Source organism: Lissotriton helveticus, chromosome 11 (assembly GCF_964261635.1).
Source record: "Lissotriton helveticus chromosome 11, aLisHel1.1, whole genome shotgun sequence".
Lineage (NCBI taxonomy): Eukaryota > Metazoa > Chordata > Amphibia > Caudata > Salamandridae > Lissotriton > Lissotriton helveticus.
This window is the reverse complement of record NC_136072.1, coordinates 588,158,625-588,177,883: the sequence shown is the minus strand read 5'-3', so window position 1 is coordinate 588,177,883 and position 19,259 is coordinate 588,158,625. Positions and strand designations below refer to the sequence as shown.

At 42.9% G+C, this 19,259-nt stretch overlaps 1 protein-coding gene across 1 annotated transcript in view; it reads right to left on the bottom strand.

Moving 5' to 3' along the window:
- The window catches only part of BMP1 (bone morphogenetic protein 1), a 569,977-nt gene that overhangs the window by 319,476 nt on the left and 231,242 nt on the right, over positions 1–19,259 (bottom strand). The window contains exons 5-6 of the mRNA XM_078666375.1: positions 4,230–4,408; positions 1,337–1,442 (exon numbers count right to left, since the gene is read on the bottom strand). Of these exons, the coding sequence (XP_078522501.1) occupies positions 1,337–1,442; positions 4,230–4,408 (285 nt within the window). The remainder of the gene's footprint in view (positions 1–1,336; positions 1,443–4,229; positions 4,409–19,259) is intronic.

The window sequence follows — 19,259 nt, the reverse complement described above, 5'->3', positions numbered from 1 at the left end:
TATGCAAACAGGTTTTGATGTATCTAACCCCGGTCCTGGCCTGTATCCCATATAAAAAATTACATCTCATTAAAACTTGTTATCTGAGATTCACACTCAAAATATATGGCAAAAAAATTGAGTTTGAGAAGCGTAGAGAATCTGCCACTTGAAAACAAGGAAATTCAACACAAGAATAGCAACCATGCAATCCTCTAAAGGAGCTCAAACATCAATTACAAACTTGTGACACTGAAATTTTGGACGTCTGAGTCTCTATTCATTTTTTGTAAAAAAAAAAAAAATCTTTCTTCTTTGAGAGCCTCCTAAATCATTCCCTATCATTTGCTAAAACATGACAATCTCATTCTTTCCCTCTGAGTCGCCAACACTTGTTCAATTGCTTTTTCTTCTAACCAGTTTTTGTGCAGCCAAAAGCATGCCTTCTCTTGTTTCGAGTACAGCGCACAGATATCTCAGGGTTGAGTGTGCTGTATACGAATGCCTAAATAAATAAATATTCCAACTTGGCACAGCCCAACGGACCTTCAAAAAAAAAAAAAAAAGTCTACCTAGTGCTAGCCTTAGAATGGTTACCCTAAAAACACACCACTCAAAACAAGATCCCAATCTACAAGAAAATATCTCCGCCTACAAGAAAAGTCTTGAGTATTCCTAGTGATGGATGCATAGGTCACCCAGTCCACTTGGGGTACTGCCCAGTCACTGGAAAGCAATGACCAGTTATCGGCACAACTCGTATATTTGCTGATATCTGGAGACCAAAGAAAACAACAGAGGACAAACTCCCACTGGAAGGTTCTGTTGCGAGAAAGGTTCTTGGTAAGGTTTGTGAAGCTAAGTCACCTTGCTCTTGCATGATTCTGGTTTGCCTTGTGTATGTTCCACGGCAAGCTCAACAATCACAGGAGCACACTGGAGGTGCTGCCTTGGATTCATGTTTTTGGTGACATCAGAGCTTCAAACTGATTGATGCCTGCTGGTGTTAGTGATTGGAGTGCTCTATTCTTTCACTTGCCCATACTCCCCGCATCTACCGAAGCAGAAGTGGAGGATGCTCCTTCTCCAACATTGCAGCAAAGACCTGCAACAGACTCCCCACACACCTCCGGACCATCACCTTATTTCCGGAATAAGGAATGGACCTCAAGACCTGGCTGTTCGAATAAGTCTCCGGGACCTGCAAGCACCTGGATACCCTATTAGGTGATTAGCCGTGCTTTATGAATCTTGATTGATTGACATACATTAATAAAGAAGTTGAGCTGAAGTTTGCAGTGGTGTGATCATTTTTCCCCTCTACCTTCCATACGATCACAGAACTCTCTTATCTCACCTGGAGAAAGTGTTGCGTGCATAGTGCATAATGCTGTCAAAGTCATAGATTTCCCCGAGAGACTCCACCTCTTCAGGCTCCATCTTAAGGAAGTTATACTCCTGCCCTGCGGAAAGAGGGGAAGAGAGAAACAGTGTGTATGTTAGCATCACTCTAGAACTGGTGAGGCAGAGAGGAACCTATTCAACACTTGTCCATTAGCCTTTGCAGAAGGGTCTGAGGGTGACCGGGGCAAAGAAATGGCCAACAGAGCAAAGAGTACAAATCTGGCAAAGAAAAAGGCCCCCGCATGGAGAACCGATTAGGACACAGAATGGGGGCAGAAAGTGGCAAAAGGGTAGCAGAGAAAACACCAGAATGGACACACACAAAGAGCTAGGAGTGGGAGCACCAAGATGGCCAGTATCAGAGAGCTCAGAGGGCCAGGGTACGAGAACAACTACAGGGCAATGATCTCCGACAGGGCCAAAAGCAGTGACCCCCATAAAGACCCCAAAGAGAGCTCCTCGATTTGACCTTAGGGAGGACATTCAAAGGGAGGTCATTCAAAAGGAGGAACCTCCAAAAAGACCATGATGTGAGAGCACTAAAAAGGGCAGGGAGTGAGCAACATAAAGGTCAGAGAGGGAGCAATAAAAAGGACAGGCAGGACCAACAAAAGGATCAGGGAGAGAGCACTAGGAGTAACTGTGCACCAAGAATCCTAATTTCCAACAGAAGGTAAGCTCTTTTGATCACAGAACAGTGAAAGGCACCAAAGGTATGGCTTTACTAATAATATGACAGGATTACCACAGCTAATTTCACGTTCCTTCCCTTCAATCACTAAATACCAATAATACATGGCCCGTGGAGCATCAGAGGCACCACTGAAGTGCCTGGACAATCGTGTTAGGTGAGAAATCAGGTCCATTTCCCCTTTCTGTTAATCAGTCACTACCTTCTCCCTCCTAATCTGCTTACCTCCCATTATGCATACAAGGAGTGATTTCCCAGGAACTGGGTGCTAATAGTGGGGAAATATAAAGCTAGCTCTTGATTGGCAAGGGTCAAGGGACAGGGAGGTCACCATCATGTTCTAGTCTTTCCAGACCTGCACAATCATCGCCCTTATATGGCCACAGGGGCTGTTAATTCAAACTCGCATACATAAACACATACACACACTTCCAACCTCAAACATCACCAACTCTGTGAGTAGGCACATCAATCTCACAGCTCTACAGCAGGACGTTGCTCAGACATCGTAGACACAAGCAGTACTCACAAGCTAAATTCGGGTGTCTACGAGACTTTGCTCATCACCAATTATACATATTTCTAGAGACCCTCATCCCATAAGGCTATAGCAAACCCACATAAATGCCACATACAAAACATGAAAAGGCCTTGCTGTTATTTATAACATTTCATGGCCTTGCACCGCCCAGGAGCCCATTAACCTCAACTCTCTGCTTTCCTCTGCTCACCCTGGAATCTCTGGGCAAGCAATGATCAGTGTTGGCTGGAAGTCAGCCTGAGGCTGACTGATCTCCCGCCCTGTGTCTTATTACAGATGGAGTTAACTACTCTTCCATTGTGTCACTTGAGTTATCTCAAAAGCCTTTGAGCCTTCCTTGCCAGCCACAAAATCAATCAGTATGCTAATAACACTAAAAATCACCAGATTGCCCTCGTCTAAGACAATTTTAAATGCCTATCTCAGGTTAAAACTGATAAAGACTGAATGTATCCTCTATACTCGGAGAATAAAGCGCACCATACAGAAATAGTTCACTGACATAAAACCGCAAATGATCCTTAAAAAGCGCTAAATACATAAATATACATATATCCTTCCACCTTCAACGCCAAGAAAATTAAAGATATACTAGTACCATCTGCCCCTACTACACAGAATAAAGCCTTACCTTCCAGGCTTAGAATTTAGAATCCCCACCCAAGCACTGCTTCTTTACTAACATCCCTGACTTAAGCACGACTATATAGTGAATCAATGTTCGTGACTCTGCCAATCTTAAAGTACTAAATAAGCATTAGTTGCTATCACCCTGATGGATTTTCATTAGCTGCCGTCAAAGGTGGCATCACCTATGAGGCAGTAGCTATCACTGCCTTTCCAATCTAGGAGAATAATTCACCATCTCACAAGATCAGTGCAACGCACGAAGCAAAGACACTGCTGGAATTAAAATCAGGAGGGGCAAAAATGAAATAAATCTGAAAATAAGCCTCAAGCTACGCATTTAGGACCTAGAAAAAACTTCACACACAAGGCATGCGGCTTAACTCCAGAACTTTGGAAAGGATCTCAAACATGTCTTCAACGAGTACCCCATCTGCCACGGACTTGAAACCTCCCTACTCCAAGCTCCAAGTGTTCCAGGAAACTGCTGGCCTACAACCCTCACTAGACTTCCGGACACAACACCGAATCAGTGGCCTATCAACATTATGTACAGTGCTGTGTTGCTCCCTAGCTTTATGTTGCATCATGTAAGTGAAAATGTAAGGGAGATTTTGCACGAAAAGTAAAACAAAATATTGTCTGAAGCTAATCATCTATAAATGGATTGATTAGAGGGTTGCCTATGGAGAGAAGAAGCAAGGTTAAAGTGAAACGAGTGTTAAAAAGAAAAGGAAGTATCAAACGGCACAGGAAAGATCAAAGCACCAAGGGTCATAGGGGATGAATCATGAGGGAAGCAAACAAAATGGATCAGGCAGAGTGACAGCTAAGGAGTATTGAATGAGGAGAAAATTTAAAAAAGCGCAGAGTTGGAGCCTACAGCTGATTCCTGCATGGAAGGGCATGTGGAAAATGCAAACAAGACTTCTCACATCTAGTTATATGCCTGGAAGGACTTCTACATAAGATGCTTGCCCTCATTACCTGGCTGGATATTCTCCCGTATGATGGAGACATGATCGTCCCGATCAGGCCTTGTGTGTTCGTGCCAGAAGCCTATCACATGGCCCAGCTCGTGCACCACGATTCCAAACTTGTCACAGTTTTTGCCAATGGAAATGGCCTGGGGACCCCCTCCTCGTCGACCCACGTATGAACAGCACCTGAATGGAAAAGAAGAGACATGGTCAGAGAGAACTGTCCACATCCGACCACAGTCGCATGTCTTGCGCTTGGTGCGTGTGAATGCATAAGTGCCCATGCTCAATTTTCACTCTAAAAGTGTCTTTGTCCTCTTTGAGTGGTACGGGACGTGGCCAAGCAAGCTGCATACATAGTCACTTGCAACAGTCCCCACAAAACAATCAGACTCTAGAAGGAACCATTCAGAGGACTGAGCCAGCAATGTTTCAGTAACACAGGGACGATGAGAATGACTAGTGGACATTCCAGAAACTTACAAGCAGCTTCAAGCACTGGATCGGATTATTCTATGTTCCACTAATAAGCAAGCACTTGGTTTCTCTTGGTGCCTAGGTAGTAATATGCATGGAATTATCCCCCACCCAGGAGAACCCCAAGCCACGTGAGATCCCCAACATTCGATTTCATGATAGCACCCACTTGCCATACACACACACACAAGTGTATAATGCATCACAGCTCCCTTGATTCCGCCAGGATCACCGTAGTCTATTTAGGAATGAACACCGCGAAATGTTGAACGCAAGCACACATTGCAAGATTCAGGCAGCTGCTTTTGCAAATGAGCAATGGAGATTTAACTTGCAGGACATTTTTAGGAAAATATCAAATGTAATCAGCTCCATCAGCTTTTGACAGAGCAACTGTGTGTTTCATGATAAAATACATCATGTGAGCTTTTCAGTTAGAAGCACAGACAGGGAGCCATTCATATGAAAGGTTTGATGTTCCAGACATTACAATTGCTCCAACTAAGAAGATCACAGTGAAGTGAAAACCATTAAAAATCCACAGAGCCTAAAAATCCCAGTGCTGTGGGCTTGCTGTGTTATGTTGTATCCGATTATCCATTCCATTCCATCGAATAGAGTAAGCCTTTACTGCTCAACTTTACTACCTCTGTGGATTGAGGTGTCCAAGTGGAGTGTAAACAACAATACTAACTACTGATGCTGCAGAGTAATCACACATCACTCCAGGATCCCAAGAAAGGGCCTCACACCCAGCTGGGAATATTTCAAAGCCCTCCTGGTGGTGTGTAATAGGGTAGACTTGGGTAGAGATTGTCGTCAGTCCTAGGCAGGACTGTCACTTTTAAAGTGACGTTGGCTTTACGAGGCAGTTCCCGCTAGCCTTCAATAAAGCCTCTTCTATTAAGAGTTCCAGCACAGCTCTGACTTTTGGACCGCGTCCAGTCGCTGGGAGGTGCGGAGGGGGCTGGTGTTCCCACAGTGAGCTACATAACTAACCTGAGAGTTGGCCTTGGGCAAACAAGAGGGTGGTGCCAGACGCAAGCAGGCAAAAAACAATGGGTAGCGGACTCTCTTGAAGTGAGTGACACATACAGCAAGCCAGGGGACCCACCCTCCATTTAAATCATATAATAGGCCAGTGTCCCTCCAAAAGCCAGAGGCAGTATTGCAATGATGTGGAGGGAGGTAAGCAGCTGAAGCGGCAGCGGGGGAATTGCTGGCACATTGGCAATCTGGTTTTAACACCGACTGAGTCTTATTGTGTACAGACTGGCAGTACATCTGGCAAGCACCTCAGAGGAAGTAGGTCTCCTAAAGAAAACCAGCAGCACCAGGGAGGTGAGTGAAGGCGGTGGCCCCAGGGAGAAAGATTCAGATTCTACAGACATTTCTGGATGCGCATCATTCAAGGAGAATTTTTAATAATGTCCGCGGGCTCTTGAGGATATTAAGTCTTCAACTGCTTAGAAGAGAGAGAGAGATAATCAATGGTTGACAACAATTACGCACACATTACAGGACACAATGGCACGACTAGCAGGCGCCAACAGTTGGATAGTTGCCTGTTCACCTCCTTTTCCAACACTGAGAGTAGAATAAATTTACTCAAGAATGGTGCGCGGGCCACAAAGATCCTTATATGGTGCCTTTTACCACCAGCCGATTTACAGATTTGAAGTACAATGATTACTAGAGGAGGTAATATAAAGGGAATCTTGGCTACATCTGACTGTGGCACAAACCTTTCCACTGCCTAAATGAGGCTCCTCTGGAGGATGAGAAGACCTCCATGTCAGCACTGGTATGAGTGACTTGAGACACAGCCAAGGAACTGGACAGAGATTGAATGGCTTGAGAATCCACATCTCAGATCCTAGTCTTGTTACACTGCAGTGCAGGAAAGACTTACAGGTCATTGAGAAAGAATTCATCACCACTGGAGTATACGTTTTGGTGTGGTTCCTAGCCAGGCTATATAGATCAGCAATGGGGACAAAACATTTATGTTCAATATACCCGAGGCAGGTAGGGAATATCATTCGATGAAAAAAGAGCCAACATTTTTAGCTGGGGTGTTTTTTTCTGAATTATTTTACTGGCAGAGTATTAAATTAAGTTTGTATTCAGGTATTATTCCCTTTCTCCACACAGTGCCAGAGGAGACAAAGATTTGATGAGGCACGTGCCGGATGCCCAGGAGTTAGCTATCTCCAGGAGAAGCAGTGAGAAATGGATTGTTACAGTGATGTTTTGCCCTCTGTTTCTCTCCACCCCAACCTTCAGACATTGTCTGCCTGCATGTTGGGAACTAGATCACTTTGTTTTCATCAAGAGATGGTATACAAGAAAACTGCTTCTGAATGCTTCTAAGTTGAGTTCTACAGCCCGTGCGGGAGGATGTCTCTATTGGTGCTTTTCTCTGTGACGTTCCTGTAGTCTTTCCCTGTTTTCAAATAGAGGTGACCTTGGCTTTACAGTGGTCCTTCACTCCGATATTCGGTTTCAAATCAATGAAGTGAAAGTGGGCGTTCCTTCTGGGAATAAATACGTACTCTAAGGAGGGAGATGTGTCTATGAAGTGCAGTAGGGGAGCACTGATGTGTAAAGATAATAATAGCTGATGTTTTTTGTTGGTTTAATTCTGATCACAAAAAAACGTGTAAACATATAATGCTTCTAAAGGGGCAACCTCTTGCCTAGGGTGCGGCAGTATCTGCTCCCTTCAGTTATTCAAAAAATGCCGCAACTTAAATCGCTGCTTTACTAGTCTCCCCACCTCTAACTCCAAGATCTTTGATAAAGCCACAATGACAAGCCACTCACTATACGTCATTGCTTCACCAGTCTACTTCAATTTGGTGCTCACCAGTGCAATACTGTCACTGACCAACAGATGTCACTGCCGCGCTAGTGAATCGGCTTTTTCCAGAACTAAGACGATTTGATACTGTTCCCCAGTTTGAGTATCTGCTCCCCCCGAAAGTGTCTGCCAGTGCCATACTGCGAGCGACCAGCAAGTGTTGCAGTAGTTACACCAGTCTCTGCAGGTCCCCCTACAATTTCCACTAGTGCCAACCTCTGATTGGCCACTAGGTGAGTAATCAATTACACACACTTACGGAGATGCTCTACAAAATGAACTCCTGAGACTGCTCATAGTGGACATTGCACAGTTGTAAGAAAGAGGAAAAGCGGAGCATTGGTCCACATCAAAAAGATGCATTGTGAGGACCTACAAAAATAAGAGCATAGAAGGATCCGATCTCAGGCGAGTGGGCAGTGTATTGTGTATTTCATGGTCTTGGAACACTTGTAGTAAAATCATGTTTTCTCTTGGGATGAGTGTGAACAAGGAACTTGGTTTGTTTACCCCTATTTTTAAAGGCAAATCTCACTTAGGGACGTGCTAATCACGTACTTCAGCAAAATAATGTCTTCGGAATTGTAAGGAAGGACTCTCGATTCCCTGCAGTAAGGACATCTGTTCTTCACTCCTTGATTCTACTCGAGGAGCCAAAGACAAGATCTTGTCGAAAGTAAGTTTTAAAGTCTTGATTTGTTGCTGAAGTAATGACGGTTTTACCACATCCTACAATTCCTTTGGCCATACAGTTGCTCATAGCAAACTGATATCTGTTCTAAATTAATTTAGCTAAAATCAGTTGTATTTCAAACAAGACTGACTTTGTAGAAGGTAAGGAGAGCGCTTCAGCAATGTATTGTGCTCATTAGTTGGCGAATGGTACATCTGCGTGCTGTCAGCACAAAACATCAAGGTGAAGCCATGTCTGTTAAGCCTATGAATTGGCTGGACCCCATAGCTATTGAAAAGGGTTTCGGTGAATGTGGAGGCACCCCACACGAAGACAAGGTCCAGGATCGAAACCCACCAGGATCCCCCCCACTGAATCCTGCTATTCAAGAATGGCCCAAGCCCAGTTAAATCTTTGCCTCCAACCTCTGAACCTCACACCCCACACCCAAGCTCCCCCCTCTATCCTCTTACCAGACCGGTAAGAAGCACTTTGCTGCCTTAATAGGAGCATTGAAAGATACAAATGATACAATAAAATATAGGCTTGCTGGCTGCCAATGTTGCACCGGTGTTTGTCTGCCAACATTTGAGTGACAGTCAATGCTGTACTCTAATTTTGGGTCGTTGCTGATGCCTCGGAACCTGCACCTTTACCGGGGGTTGTAGCTACTGACTGGTGGGCCTACAAGTAGATTAAATAAAAACTTCTTCCAATGGCTAGTGACAGATTTCTGGGTTCAAATTATAGTTGCACTGCTCTTTGAACATGCATATTTTCCATCTAAATGGATATTTCTGTCCTGCTGCTGGTCAGAAAGAAAGAATATAAAATATTTTCCCTCTTTATCCTTGCAGCTACTAGCTTGGTTTGGTACCTACCAACAGGATTCAAATTGGCTTTATCCTTCCTCCCTACTTGTGGTCACGAAATCACGAACCATAATAGTAGGCACCACGTGTGTTGCACTGGAGGGGTTTCAAGAAGTTGACCTGCCAATGAGGACCATCTGAAGGGAAAATGGAAGTCTCGCTGGACGCATTGGTGTCTCGAACAGGCCAGAGTATAGCAGGACGTGCGTAAATGTCTATCAGTGGCACCAGCCTGCCTAAGGAATGATCCTGCCCCAGTTCTCTCAGTATTCAGGAAATGGCTGTGTCTGCCTCTGTCTGTCAGTGCACTACAGGCCAGCAGCATCACTTCCAGTGGCCTTGTTTGCTCACCAAGCAAAGCCTCCCTTCCCTTATAGACAGTCTTACTTTTCCCAGGCTGCTTTTCAAGGGCAGGCCCTGGGAACATCTGTATTCATCTCCTCTCAGAGGGTTAGAAGGGGTGGTGGCAGACAGAGGAGGGGGCACCAGCTGTTACTCCTGATTGATTTCTGTGCCACAGAACAATGCAGTTTTCTTTTCCTTCGGGAGTTCGTGTCCTGTACTCAGAAAATCCACAAATTCAGTAACTGGACCTAAAAACAAAGAACACATTCATTTTCTTTGCAAAACTGTTAACTTTTCCACAGAGAGATCACCAAATGTCTAAGTGCAGTAGAATTATTCCCTTCTTTATTCTTCCCCATCTGTTCTCTCACCGGTGAGTTTTATTTTTCTGTACTTTTTACAAACCATCAAATTTGGATTTTTCTGTGTTAAAGAAGTCGTCCGTGTCCACGAAGATTTCCTTGGAAGGAGCCATAGCTTTTTTCCGGTGAATGAGCATCTGCCACCCAAGGTTTACTGCATTCATCTTCTGTATATGTTTGCTATTCTGTGCACCATATCCCTTTACGGACAGTGATGTCACAGGAAGCTACATTATGTGTGTGGAGCAACCAAAGCCTTATTTCATCATCTTTCATGTAACTGCAGCTCAGCACTTGCCAAAAAAAGAAGCAGCTACAGATTTGAGCTCTGCATGTGTCCTGGTTTTCTCTTCAAGGAAGATCTCATAGTCCTACGCATTGAACTTTGTCACCAACAGCTGCAAGAACCCCACTTAATGTTTAAAAATAAAATCACTAGCAGAGAGCATTTTTTAAAGTAATGCAACCACAAGCCTCAGTGCGAGCCACAGTACTTGTAGGAAGAACCATTCAGAAGCGTGTCCAATCGGCCACATTTCTGTCTGCTCTGACACACAGACCGCTCAGTCTCCAGCTTTACCCTTCCTACCACAGTCTCTGGGCTACAGAAGGAATGTGGTACTTATGTTGGAAGCATCTGTTTGTAGTGTGTAGTGCTGCCAATGCATATGCTTTACATACTCTTGTTATCTAGTGTTGGGTCTGAGCATTACAGGTTTCTTTTCTATGAAGAAGCTTCAAGTATTGGGGTGTAGCACCAATGCAGAACCTTTGGAGCAAGCATCAAGGAACCGGAACTAGTTCCAACACTATGCTGTACCCTGCCCTATTGAGCAATTAGACTTTTGTTGCCGGACGGATGGACACAAGACCAGCTTACTGATTACCTGCTAAAATATGATTATAAGTAACCTGGCAAATTATGTTTAAGCTTGTGAAGGGTGCTATATGCACTTTCAAAAAATGTAGATCAATGTACAATTTTACCAAATGATTCATGTCCACTCCTCCTTGCTTTCGTTATATCATGGTTTGTTTTTTTTCTTATTATTTCCCTATATACAGTTTTAACAACATCGATTACAGAAAGAAACATCTCTGCCTCTATTTCCCCCATCTCCTCCCTCCACCGTTGTCCGCCGCCTTCCGCAGCTCAGCGTGACCCAGCGTCCTGACACAGAAAGGTCTCAACCTGTACTGGGTGGGACTGCAGCACCAAAGACTGTGTCATCCAATGTATTTAGCAGGTCTTTCAAAGGCCATTTAAACGTTTGTGCGGCTTTGTTTATTTTCCATAGCTTCCCATGCCCGTTCTTTCAGCTAATTCTTCTAACTTTCAGGTAGCCATGAGCAAAAGGTGCACTACTCAACAGGGATGAAAGCATCTGTTATCACATCCCACTGCAACCACATTACATAGCAGGGGTAACAAGCCAGATTTCAAATACAACAAATGACAAACAATTTAATATTTAGTGATACCGCAGAAACAATGAGAAGTTTGCCTTCCAAAGGAAAAAAGGAACTTAATAGGGATTTGTTTTACTTGAATGCCTTGCACCCGTGTATAACAGAGGCACTATTTAAAAAGAAGGGAAGAAAAGTTGAATTCTGAAGTCGGGTTCTATCAATAATTCTAATTAATGCACGCAGCATGGCTGGTTGTAAAATGGCTACTCCATGTTAGGCCTCAGCAGCGTAAGCCAGTCCTGACCATAGAATGCGCCCAACTTTGGATTGCTTCCTATCACTCCTGAGTGGACACTTCAAAGCATATACTAAGGCTGACTGTGTAATACTCCTAGCTACGAGTTGCTCCTCTGCCGTTTGTTTATGGAGTCTACCTCATATCCTATAGTTAATGCAAGTTTGTATTCCCCAAGATCGACACCCTTAGACTTTCGGCTAGACCCCTATTCTATGGGGTTTGAGCTACATTCAAACACCGCTGTCATGATTCATTTTGAGGCACGCATGGTAATCAGTACACAAGGGAAATACCCCACCGGACATAAGGGTATTTATCAGGTACAGTAATTATTGCCAAAATTCTCAACAACAAGGAATCAAGGCCTTGGTCGCCAAACCTCTCTTCATTCCAGTATCATCACGATGATTTTAGAAGAACCGTGTCGGAGGAACAAAAACTGCTTGGTTTTGGTGGTTCAAAAAGGAAAAGAGCCATGTCAAAGCTTTGGCGCAGGTGCCTACCGGTAGAAGATTTTGTAGCCGGATGGACGACTGTGGCAAATGTGGCAGTTAATTACAACAGAAACATAGCTGCTCTGACACCATGATCCAAAATGATCCTGAGATCATCAACTGCAAGGAAGGCTACTTCACTGCGAAGAAGTGGTTAAAAACCTGCTTGAGAACCTTCTAAACTGGTAACCTGAAGGTTACTTCTGCTGCCTAAAGCAAGCACCTCTAAGACTGGTTACTTCCTGTGCAGTGCAAGACACATATAGAATTTATTTTACCCTATAAGCTGGTCGGTTTCTTTTCCTCAGGATAGAGTGACCAGCACCGTCCAGTCCTTAGGGGCACTGTTGTAGGCGTGTTTTGCTTCCATTGACGTAATCGGGCTAACGTATCTGAAATCAATGGCTTATAGGTGAAGGGTCAGGGTTGGAGACAGTGTCCGTAATGACCTGTAATGCAGTGGTCACCTTACCCCAGGATACGGTCTACACAGAGGCAGTGTACCGTAACTCCAGCACTCCCCATGTCTAGGGATTGCACAGCTGTGTCCTCCCTGACAATCTAGAGCAGTTCTGAAGCAGAACACGTAGGATGAATTATTCTTTCAAACTTAGCCTAGGCCTGTCAGAAGCATAATACGTCACCCATTAAAAGTCATTGCACAAGGAAGATACAGTGCTTCGAGCACAACATGTTCCAATGATAACATTGAGACGGACTTGATTACCTGGTGTCTTATTTATGTCACATTTACTAGTGCCCCTCTCTCTACACATGCCAACGTGCATTCCACAATTTTGTGTTAATTAGTATAGATGTATATGAAGAAGCATGACAGAGTTTTAATGAATTTTGTGAAGAAATCTGCCTTTGTTAGATTTAAGGACATTGCCATTTGTTTTGCAATTTTGTTGTAGATCTGACACTTTGCATGCGGAAGGTTTTTAGAAATAATGAAAATCATGGTTGGGGCTGTTGCATTGTATGCACCTTTCCTGTTTCTGGTGGAGTGACTGCTTTACAGGATATTGCAGAGTAGTAACACGGATTAACATTCTTTGTGTTCTAGAGCTTTAAGTAAAACATTTATCTTTAGCATGTCCAAGGACCATTCTTTGAAAAGTTATTTGAGGGGCTAATACCTTTTTATTTTACAGCTCCTCAAAGCCAGCCTTGAGGCTTCCTGCAGGGAAGTGGCTCATTTACATCAAGAATATGAGAATTGCTCAATGTGGCGTGCTAACAACAACTATTTTATTTTTAGGTATGACTTGACAGAACAGCTGTCATCAGACCATATATTATCAAGTGAAAAACAGCTTTCAGAAGCACTACTGAGAGAGGGGCTTTCGCTCTGGGAACATATTTATTTCCTTGAGAACAGCATTTGATTTGGCAGATGTTCTGAACTTCCACGGAAGAAGAGGGATTGTATTGCACTTTTGCCCTGTGGGAAAGCTTCTGCTCAATAGAGAAATGCGGAGTTTGTTATAGAGACAATCCAACGATAAAGATTATAGTCGGAATTGGCTCATTGTCAAAACGTATGCCAAATGCCATACCTATGCCCTGTGTATCATGAAAAGTTACAACATATACAAAGGGCCTGACGTATTAATATTGTGAGAAGCATTTGTTAAAACCAATAAGTATTTATGGGTGGATTGGTTTTATACTGCATTAAATCATTTATTTTTTTACATGCAGTATGTTATGTTGTTGATTTTGTAAAGCGCATGGCTGCCCCAGCAAAGAGGAGTCCTAGCGGTGATTTCAAACAAACAGAAGAGCAAAAAGAGTAGATGAGAGGGAAGCAGATTGCTTCAGAAATAGATGTTTTAATCGCCTTTCGGAATGACACATGATTTTTGATGCTTCTGATGCTCACAGGGAGGGAGTTACAAAGTTTAGGAGCGAGAAGGCAGAAAGAGCGCCCTCCTGCTCTTGCTCTCTTTACGCGAGGAACAGCCGCCAGGTGCTGACCAGTAGAGCGCAGCTGGCGGGTGGGTGTGTAGGGCTTGAGAAAATCAGCTAAAATATTGGGGGATTGGGTGTTCAGAATTCTATAGGAGATACACAGGGCTTTGAAGTTGAAGCATTTCTCCACCGGAAGCCAGTATAGTCTGCTTAGGAAGTTCGAAACAGAGCAGGTTCTCGGCAGGCCGAGGAGCATCCGAACTGCAGCGTTTTGTGCCCTTTGTAGTCAATGTGTCTCTGCTCTGTTGGCCCCTAGGTACAGAGAGCTTGCGTAGTCCAGCCTAGATAGTACAGTGACCTGGATAGTAACCTGACGGGTGTTAGCATCGAAAAAACCCAACAGAGGTTTAAGACTGCGCAGGAGCCCAAAGCAGACTCCAGCTGCCGCCTTAGTTTGAGCCTGGAAGGTCAATGCAGAGTCGACCCATACGCCCAGATTTTTCACCGTCCATTTGGGGGCAGGCAGGAGGCCTAGGGTGGGCGGCCACCAGTGCTCACTCCACAGATGTTTGCTTATCCAACCAACAAGATCTCAGATTTGCTGGCATTCAACTGAAGACAGTTAGATGTCATCCAGTCCGCAATAGCTGTTAAATAATCTTTAAATATAAGAGATTACCTTAGTAGGCAAGAGTTCTGGTGTTCATTAAACAAATGGTGGGAGTAAAATATTTACACACTCATAATCCTTGCTTGACGCTCAAAGGATGGTCAGATAGGTTCAGTTGTCTGCTCGACTCTTCTAATAAAAAAGAAATCATACATACATGGAGGGCCTTTGAGTGAGCCCTCTTTAGTCATTGGTCTGTATGACTGTCATTCACACTATGCTTCCGGCCATGACCGCAAACAGCACGAGGCAACAGGTCTGCTCACTTCAGCCACTAGCTTTATTGCCCTGTGAGTGACAGAATTAGGCTTGAGCATGTGCACATTTAACTGAGAATGAGGGTGCCTCAGTGCCTGGGCTGGTATAACATTCCGTTAATTTTCTTTTTCTTCATTTATAGGTCCCTTTTCATTTCTTTCACTTTCCTTTTTTATCTTTCTTTTTTAGAGCGTATGGCAGCTTTCCAAACAGTGTTGCCATACTGCTTGCTTGTTGCTCATGTCACCTGCAGTGCGCTACATTCTGCACAGCATCTGCTTCTACAAACCATGGTAATTTGTGAACGGTATTGTCCATAGTGCATTATTATGTTAACATCCCACAAGGCTGCTATGTTGGAACTCTAAAACATCTTTTTTATTGCAAGCATACTTCCCGCCATGTTTAATTGGCAGGCTTTCACTTGTCTCCTTTTATTCTTTGAATTAATCTTGCATACGCTTGGTGAGTTTATTTGTGTTTTATTGTAGCTGGGTAAGTGGGTTAAAGCAAGAATAAATTAGTGGGTAGGTGAATAGAAGCATGGGTGCAAGGATTAGTGACTGGGTACATGAATTATGGTTTACAGTGTGCCTAAACTAACTAGTAACTGAAGATTGGCTTTGCCAGTGGTTATTAAATATAGAACAGATTTGAGGCTGAGTAAATAAGTAATATTGCCAACTGATTGACATTTATTTATTCAATCACATGCCCGTCATGGGGACTTACCAAACACGTATACCAACATCATGTGCATTAAAGCTGATATTTTGTGACCAGTCCATGTGTACAGACTCAGACATGCATATGTTACAACATTTAGACAGGCAGGCGCTGAAAACGAACCTGGGTTAACCAATGAGGCAGCAGCACCTATCTGGACTTTCAATGATAATTACTTCATGAGCACACTGTCCTGCCTCAAACGAAATTATGGGCCAATTGGCTAAAGTGTTTGTCACCTTGAAATACATTTGCAAAAGCTGAGTTTAATTAAGTTTTATTGAATCGGTAGAAGCAGCTTTTTAGTTGTCAGAGTACTCAATCCCCTTCTCAAAGAACACTATATGTAGTCTATAAAGGGTGTCATATCTACAATGACTTTTTTTCCTCTAGATCCGAGCTTGATTATTGTGTTAAAAATGCACAATTTGTCACCGTTTTCTCATATCAGTTCTGAGTATGGCCGGATTGCATGGAGTGTGAGCCCTGCCCCAAGTGTTTCAAATGTTAGCCACTCTCAGCCCGAACGGCAGGTCCTGTTGCATCCATGCAAGTAGCAAACAGCACCGCCACCTGCCTCCTAAAATAGGAGTAAGAGTTTGTAGATAAGAACACTATCCTAACATATATATCAGAAGAACAATCCTTTCACGTGGGGCTTCTATGATCAGGACAGGGTATAGGGAGGTAACCTATACATTTGCTGTTTAAGATCCTCACAACAATAGATCAGTAAATGAGCTAAGGACCTCCTGCTAAAAGCCTAACCTGACATTAATGTAAACTGCATTATGTCCAAGGGAACAGATATTACAATCAAACTTGCAGCTCCGAGCTGTAAAGCTCGAGGTCACTCTCGGAACCGTCAAGCTTTTTTGAGGGAATTACGTTATAATTGATGAACAAAAGGGCTTTCCGCACCTGTTATTCCCCTTGAATTACTCTCAAACTCCTTGGATGAAAAGTTAAATGAGGTGTCATCAAATTAACTATACAAATAGGAGATTTGAGTTTATAATAAGAAACAAACCGCTTAGTTTTTTTCAAGCGCCTGAGATGATTCGTAGTTACAGCATCACTATCTAAAAGATATCAGGAGTGACAAGGGAACATAAGGCAAGAAGCACAAAGTGAGAAGGAACAGGCAGCCGCTCACTGGGGCTGGAGAACATGGTTGTGATCACTGTCCTAAAGGACTATTGTTTGTATCCACAAGGTTACCCTACGGAATAAACTTTATGGTCTGTAGCTACAGCAATCGTCAGTATTTTTAACTGAAAGATGGAAGGGCTCTAAGATAGGCATGCATCAGAGCCAGTGTTTTTCTGTTAGCAATCTAAGCAATGGAAAATAAGTGACAGCTATGATCGTACTATTTGGATAAAGTAAGTAATGTTTTGTCTTCCTTTTGTGAATCATAGTTGGTGAAGGGTTTGTTTAGTTTTGTTTTACTTTCCACTGTTATTTCATTTTCTAGATTTTAGCAACCGAAGAAAAATGACCTTGGTTGACTATGTATCTTTTAGCTATCAAGTACAGGACAGAGTGTGTATCTTACAATTAAAAAAAAAAACAATCATATGTGCAAATTCCAATTGGCAAAAGAAAAACATTGTGAACATGTCATTCGACGTCAATTGATAAACCTCATTTCACAAACCCTCATTAAGCAAACTATATCAGAATCCCCCTTCATAAAAAAATTGAGGGTGATCTACTTAAAAGGGGCATTTTTATGTGGGGCTACTCTGAAACTGTATTAGCTGCAGCACTACATTAACTTACTATATATGCTGGCATTACTGTAAACTATAATGAATATATAACAATATGGCATTATATGTTCTCAGTTATAGTATGTGATTATACTAAAATACAGAACAACACTAACTGTAATGCAGGCCTCTTATACTATTTATGTAACCATACAACTATGTTCTACTATATCACTAGAATATTTGCATAAAAAATACCCCAATGTTACTACACTGTGTATGTATGAATACCAGTTATAGAATTATCAAACAAGAGGTCTCTCAACAATATATTGATGACTATATTATATTGAGACTAAATAAATATCCTATGTATTAGAAGTATTTGAATCATGTAATGACAATGTAACTACATAAGTATGTAACTATACATTTACATAACTAAAGCAACTGTGTAACCAAACAACTATATAATGCACTGTGAACTACTTTACTGAAAAGCTCTCATAGAATACTGCAAATTGAATCTCTTCAAATCTCGAAAACAACATTTATTTACACCAAAGCATTTTGATAATCCAGTTTATGCCTATGAATTTAACACTCCCCATTTGGTCTCTTCCTATTAGCGTAGGCGATGTGAGGGCTTTTGTCACATTGTACACAGTTGGGCCACACCTGCATTAGAGATTTCAAGGTATTTTATGTATTCTGTATGCCAGAGTACATGCGAGCACACAAAAGTATTCCTTCGTACTCCTGATATATGTCGCCCTCTTCTCTGTCTCCAGAATTGGGTTTTGACCCCCACTTCTCTTTTACAGTCAAGGTTTCCACATGCACTTTTTAACAGTCTTTCCCACTAGTCCAATTTATGGTGGGTCACAGGCGGAATGTGTTCCTACGAATGCTGTTTATCCTAAAGAGAAGAACTAATTATAACCAATCATCCTTTCATGGATCCAGCATCTCCCCTTTCATGCAGCTCCTGTCCTTTACACATGTAGAGTTGAGTGGGAGTTTCTCTCATGCTGCCCTGCTCCCCTTCCAGACTGGATACTTTCTTTATACCTCCCTTTCCCTGGTTGGTCTGCCAGTCAGCCCCGAGCCTTGGGGGTAGGAGGGGGCATGATCCAGAGGCTCTTCTTCCTGTAAAAGGTTTTCAGGACAGGACTTTTGAAAGGACGTGCATACCCTACCAGACCCTCTTTGCTCTTCTTCATAATTTCTACCTGTGCATGTGGAGCTGGCTCCGCCCGACATTCTGCTCCATCCTGTCCAGTGGAAGTGGCCAAGGACCTGAACTGTGTGTACGCGAGCCGGAGCATACATGTGCAACTGGCGTCCCTACGAACATCAAAGCTAAAGGTGAGCTGGTTTTGCCTAACACTTTTCCTTCCTTACTAAATCTTGCAGCCGCCTTGCCGACGGTAGTTTTCAATGAATGCGCTTTACTCCATGTGAGGACATAATTGCAACGCTGCATTATTTCAGTTTTGCCTTGATTTCCACCTAATACTTGGTGATCACTCACCCTAGAGTGAAAATCGCCACACCTTTGAGCAAGACTTTGGGCCTAAAAATGTCCTACAATAAAAGAAGATAAATACATATAAGTAAATACAACAACTATGTAGGGTGACTAGGAGTGACTAGGAGTTCTGGATTTTCTGGGACAGTCCCAGTTTTCCACGATCTAGCAAATTTGACTGGATTAAGCGTGTCAAATTGCTTCATGTTCCGGTGCAGGACTTGTTAGCAGGCCTTATAAGGGAGTAATTTAATAAACAGATTTTACTTTGCATAAAAGTTACATTTACTTCCTCGTGGTATGCGCTTTTTATGTTGCTGAGCACCTTCAATATACGCCTATGTTTGTGGAATGACTTTCCAAATCTGGTCACCCTATAACAATGTAGCAGTAGAACGAATACAACTACATAACTAAGTACCTGTA